General features: G+C 41.6%; 1 protein-coding gene across 1 annotated transcript; it reads right to left on the reverse strand.

Moving 5' to 3' along the window:
• Nucleotides 1-958: 958 nt before the first annotated feature.
• On the reverse strand, nt 959-5,060 carry LOC109882688 (galactose-specific lectin nattectin-like). Its single transcript, XM_031793055.1, has 5 exons — nt 4,991-5,060; nt 4,022-4,116; nt 2,519-2,653; nt 1,181-1,319; nt 959-1,026 (listed from the first exon to the last, which is right to left on the reverse strand). Exons 1-5 carry the CDS (start codon nt 5,058-5,060, stop codon nt 959-961), a joined length of 507 nt encoding a protein of 168 aa, XP_031648915.1.
• Nucleotides 5,061-5,868: the final 808 nt, after the last annotated feature.

Below are 5,868 nucleotides of genomic sequence, written 5' to 3' on the forward strand. Positions count from 1 at the left end.
TTTTTTTGGTAGCCAAACGTGACGCACCAAACAGAGCAATTTCTCCTAAACAAATCATCTTTCAGGAAAAACGGAGCATTTGCTATCTAACTGAGAGTCTCCTCATTGAAAACATCTGAAGTTCTTCAAAGGTAATGATTTTATTTGAATGATTTTCAGTTTTTTGTGAAAATGTTGCCTGCTAATGCTAACGCTAAATGCTACGCTAGCTGGGCTAGCTGTTACACAAATGCTTGAGAAGCATATTTTGAAAATCTGAGATGACAGTGTTGTTAACAAAAGGCTAAGCTTGAGAGCTAGCATATTCATTTCATTTCATTTGCGATTTTCATGAACAGTTAACGTTGCGTTATGGTAATGAGCTTGAGGCTGTATTCACGATCCCGGATCCGGGATGGTTCGACGCAAGAAGTTAAACCATTAACCCTGACCCCATTCTAAATCTACCTATAGCAGACCACTACTGTCATTGAATACCAGCAGAAGCAAAAGTGTCTGTTTTTAAATGACCACAAGGTGGCAGTATTTGCTCAGCGATTGAGAACCACTGTGTTCCAGTTTGGTTGAGTGGAAGACAGTACAGTCACCATTAACCCCTGACCCCAGCCCTAGACCTCATGAGGATATCTGAGACGATTTGACAGGTGTAAAACATTTGAGAACATAATTAATCGATCTGACGATGGAGGTGATGATGATGATGGGGATCAATTGTTTTGAAAATGTAGAAAATGTTGACGACAATCAAACGTGTCACAAACTGAGAAGCAACTGTTTAAAGTTTATTTTACCAAAGATGTTATTTACTTCACACTACAGAGTTTAATAGTTGGATCCAGCTGGTGTTTTGTATAAATGACCACTGAACAAAAGGGTAACATTGCAGATGGTGCCTTTATTTAAAACAATCTCATCTTTAGAGAGATTCTCCAACGTCGTCTCTTCCAAAATGTGGACATCAGCGCTTTCTGGAACACAGGAAGGGACGTTTGTACCAGCATGGGGCATCGTTCTGGCAGCGAGAAGCTGGGAATGAGAGAAACAAAGAGAGTTAGGTATTATCTTTGTTTTATAAATATGTAGCTAAAAAAGGAACAAATTCCCTTTAAGATGTATTTAACTTCTATCCAAATGTTTGATGTATAATGAGCAGGAAACTAGTCTGGTGACAGGATTGTACCTCCATAGTTCATCTCCGTGCAATGCTTCTGGTCGTTCGTGTTGTCTTTCACAACAAAGTGGTCAGAGTTAGAGGGTTGACCCGGGGCCCAGTTCTGGTAGTTAAACCTGGACCCGTCGCTCCACAGCCAGAGACCCTCCTACAGAGCACATAGGACGATGCATCACTAGCAGACAGTAAACACTATATATACACACTCTAGTTACTGTCTTTAAAGAGGCAAACCACTGTTTGGGTAAAAAGCTGAGGGATGGGCCAGGAGAAATGTAACCACTCAGATTCCTAGACAGAGTTATGGATACCAGGACTTACCATCTATGTGATAAGCATGAGACTGACCATCTATGAGATAAGCATGACTTAACAATGGCTTGAAGCTAGACAGTGTTTGTAATATTAGGTAACAAGCTTTGAAAATAACTGGTATGTGGCTTCATTAGGGTAGGGGGCACTATTTTCACCTCCGGATTAAAAGCGTGCCCAAAGTAAACTGCCTGCTACTCAGGCCCAGAAGCTATGATATGCATATAATTGGTATATTTGGATAATGTCTGTGAGTATAACAGAACTGATTTGGCAGGCGAAAACATGAGAAAAAATCCATCAGGAAGTGATATTTAAAAAAAAAAAAATGTAGTTTTCTATTGAATGCCATTACAGTATCCATTGACTTAGGACTCAAATTGCTTCCACTAGATGTCAACAGTCTTTGGAAACTGTTTCAGGCTTCTATTCTGAAAAATTAGGGAGTAAGAGCACGTTGAATGAGTGGACACTGCAGTGTCCCAGAGGTTTTTTCATGTGTGCGACCGAGAGTCATGTTTTCCTTTTATATTGATGAAGCTATTGTCCGGTTGAAAATATTATTGATTATGAATAAAAAACAACCTGAGGATTGATTATAAACATCGTTTGACATGTTTCTACTAAACTTTACTGATACTTTTTCTGATTTTTCGTGCCTGTTGTGACTGTGGATTTTTTTTGTTTATGGATATAAAGAGTTACTTTATTGAACACTTAACATTAAATGAAATGTGAAGAGGAAGATTCTCAGATAATCGCCGTAAAGCCTTTTTGAAATCTGACACACCGGATTAACAAGAAGTTCATCTTTAAGCCGATGTATAACAGGTATGTTTGATGAATTTCTATATTAATTATTTAGTATTTCTGTTTTTTGAATTTGGCAATTTCACTGGATGTTGGCTGCTGAGGTCCACCTGAGGTTGGACATGAGGTTAACTTCAATAGGGCTTTCAGAATTTGTGGGTTAAGGTTCTGTAGTCAATGCATCCTATATGTTTCCAGGAGTGTTGAACAGACGGTGTTTCTGACCTTGATGGCGTCGTTGGCTCCTATCCAGGTGCGCTGGACTTTCCTGGTACTCTTCCTGATGACAGACTGAAGGAAACGATACTGGGGAAGGCTGTGCACTGATGCCAGGTTACCTCCCAAGTGCAAACATTTCCTCTGGAGAGAGACAGAGGGGAGAAAGAAAGAGAGACAGAGAGAGAGAGAGAGAGAGAGACAGAGACAGAGACAGAGACAGAGAGAGAGAGAGAGACAGAGAGAGAGAGAGAGAGAGAGACAGAGAGAGAGAGAGAGAGAGAGAGAGAGAGAGAGAGAGAGAGAGACAGAGACAGAGAGAGAGAGAGAGAGAGAGAGAGAGAGAGAGACAGAGAGAGAGAGAGAGAGAGAGAGAGAGAGAGACAGAGAGAGAGAGAGAGAGAGAGAGAGAGAGAGAGAGAGAGAGAGAGAGAGAGACAGAGAGAGACAGAGAGAGACAGAGAGAGAGAGGACAGAAGAAGTGAGAGAGAGATTTTATATTTATTACATTTCTACTATTGACTGTTACCATTTTATTTGTTATTATTTTTGTATTTAATTTTGTATTATTATTTTCTATCATTTATAATTTTGTTACAATGTATATTGTATTGTTGCTTTGGCAACACAATGTTTTTCATGCCTATAAAGCAGCTTGAATTTGAGAGACAGAAACAGTTTTTACCCCCATAACACTCCTGAACAGGTACCCAAATGGTTACCCAGACTCTTTGCATTGTGTCACGCCTCCAACCCCTCTTTTACACTGCTGCTACTCTCTGTATATCATACATGCATAGTCACTTTAACTACATGTACATACTACCTCAATCAGCCTGACTAACAGGTGTCTGTTTCTAGCCTTGCTTCTCTTATTTTCAAATGTCTTTTTACTGTTGTTTTATTTCTTTACTTTCTTTACCCACACACACACACACACACTTTTTTTCACACTATTGGTTAGAGCAAAAAAAGACAGACAGAGAAATAGAGAGAGAGAGACACACAGAGAGAGGGGAGAGACAGAGAGAGACAGAGGGAGGAGAGAGAGAGACACAGAGAGACACAGAGAGACACAGAGAGACACAGAGAGACACAGAGAGACACAGAGGGACACAGAGAGACACAGAGAGACACAGAGAGACACAAAGAGACACAGAGGGACACAGAGAGACACAGAGAGAGGGGAGAGAGAGACACAGAGAGACACAGAGGGACACAGAGAGACACAGAGGGACACAGAGAGAGGGGAGAGAGAAACAGAGGTAGAATATAAAGATAAGAAATAGCACGTCATGATATAGTTTCTCAACCCTGTTGAACACAGATTAAACCTACAGAGTCAACTGAAACCCTGTATGACCACCAGACAGGGATGGAAATAGCATCCCCTCTAGCCAACTATAGTGCTTTTCAGACCAGGCTTCTAGAAAATGTCTCCAACTAGCATAAGATGCAGGTAACATCATGCACACAGATAATCTCAATTATGTACAGCAGACATCCAGGTACCTCTGCCTCTGGCCATGTGGTCATGAAGGGGAAGTAGTGATAGCAGTGTGTTGCGTATTTGGGCCAGCCGTATGGGCAGACTCTGTGATGCCACTCTGTAAGGGGGGAGAGAGATCTTATTAAATTACATGATGAAATGGTTAGTTCCCACCAGACAATCTGATCCGTCAAAAGTGCGTTCCAGCTGTGATGTTACTGAGCATCACACCACGGCTAATCGTGTGTTGTTGAAAAATAACCGATTCACTTTGAAATGTAACTTTTCGGGCAACATGACCAAATTTGCATAGAAATGTGAGTTATAGATCTGTCATTCTCATTGAAAGCCAGTCTAAGAAGCGGTAGGTCTGTTCTAAATTTTGTTTTTCTTTTACGTTTTGTCACATAAACAGTATATGACATTCTCGATAATGTTTCACTTTTCGGAATGATTTCCTCCGAAGGAGAACTGTTTTCCTCTGAGTCGATCTTTCAGAGGAGAAATGATTTTCCTCAGAGTCACAGTGATTATGCCGATCTCCTACAACAAAAAGAGAGATACAGAGAGAGGGAGTATTGAGACACGTGCTTGTTAAAAGTCTTGGGGATTTATTCAATCAGCATTACAGATTCCATGCTAGAAATGTAAAGGTCATTTCAGATTGAGCAGTATGCATGCAGCGTTTACCGTGAATGCTGTCTCTGCTAAAGAGGAAACATTACCTTTTAATTTCAAACTGAACGAACCAGATTGAATAGAGTTTCAGAACATTTCAGCGCTGTAAAGCTGAACGATGTGGATTGAATCCTAGATCAGATTCAGAACTATGAATAGCGAATCCGTCAGGAGCCCCAACCAGGAGCTCGGGGTCCAGTGACTGTCGAGCCAAAATCTAGGTCACTAGTAGGTGTTGGGTTAAGGTCGCGACAATGACATCAAATTGCATCTCATGAGTGTGAACAGGTCAACAAAACCTTGGGTCAGAATACCTCTGCTACCCCTTGCATCTCCCAGAGCAAAGACAGTGCTGAGAAGCAGAAGAGTGGTCAACATCGCCATGGTGATTGTCTCCTGGGGGGGGGGACAGAAAGAGAGGGACCGAAATAAAGAGAGAGACAAAGAGAGAGATATTTATGCTTATTTATTTTCCCTTGTGAAACATTGAATTGAATTGAGAGAGAGAGAGAGGACAGAGAGAGGGACAGAGAGAGAGAGACAGAGAGAGAGGGACAGAGAGAGGGACAGAGAGAGAGAGACAGAGAGAGAGGGACAGAGAGAGAGAGAGAGAGACACAGACAGACAGACAGACAGACAGACAGACAAGACAAGACACGTTCAGTGAGAAAACTCGGTCCTGGGGACCCCAATCTGTGAGTACATATTCATGTGTACTAGGCTAATCTACTGTAATTGATATTCCTTGAATTCCTTAGCACAGCAGTTCCTAAACTCGGTCCAAAACGTTCACCCATTTGTGTCCCTAGTACAGAGTTTCCCTATGTAGTGCACTACTTTTGACCAGAGCTACATATAACCAGGGCCCTTGTCTAAAGTAGTGCTCTACAAAGGGAAAATGGTTGTATTTGGGATGCAGTCAGGTACAGTATTAGATGAACAGATGTTGAAATCTCACCTTCTGAAGTCTTTAGTTGTAGCTTCACTTCTTCAGAGATCTTCAAAGGTCTTCACTGGGTCTCTCTCCCTCTCTGTCTTGGTCTGAGTTGACTTCTAGTCTCTCTCTCTCTCTCTCTCTCTCTCTCTCTCTCTCTCTCTCTGTCCTGCCTGTGAGTTGACTTCTAGTCTCTCTCTCTCTCTCTCTCTCTCTCTCTCTCTGTCTGTCTGTCCTGCCTGTGAGTTGACTTCTAGT

Source organism: Oncorhynchus kisutch, linkage group LG16, assembly GCF_002021735.2.
Source record: "Oncorhynchus kisutch isolate 150728-3 linkage group LG16, Okis_V2, whole genome shotgun sequence".
Taxonomy (NCBI): domain Eukaryota; kingdom Metazoa; phylum Chordata; class Actinopteri; order Salmoniformes; family Salmonidae; genus Oncorhynchus; species Oncorhynchus kisutch.

Coding starts and splice junctions, on each gene's coding strand:
- LOC109882688 (XM_031793055.1), bottom strand. CDS start 5,060: ATGGCGATGTTGACCACTCTTCTGCTTCTCAGCACTGTCTTTGCTCTG. Junction 1,320..2,518: donor GAGCCAACGACGCCATCAAG/GTCAGAAACACC, acceptor TGTGCTCTGTAG/GAGGGTCTCTGGCTGTGGAG. Junction 1,027..1,180: donor CACGGAGATGAACTATGGAG/GTACAATCCTGT, acceptor TCTCATTCCCAG/CTTCTCGCTGCCAGAACGAT.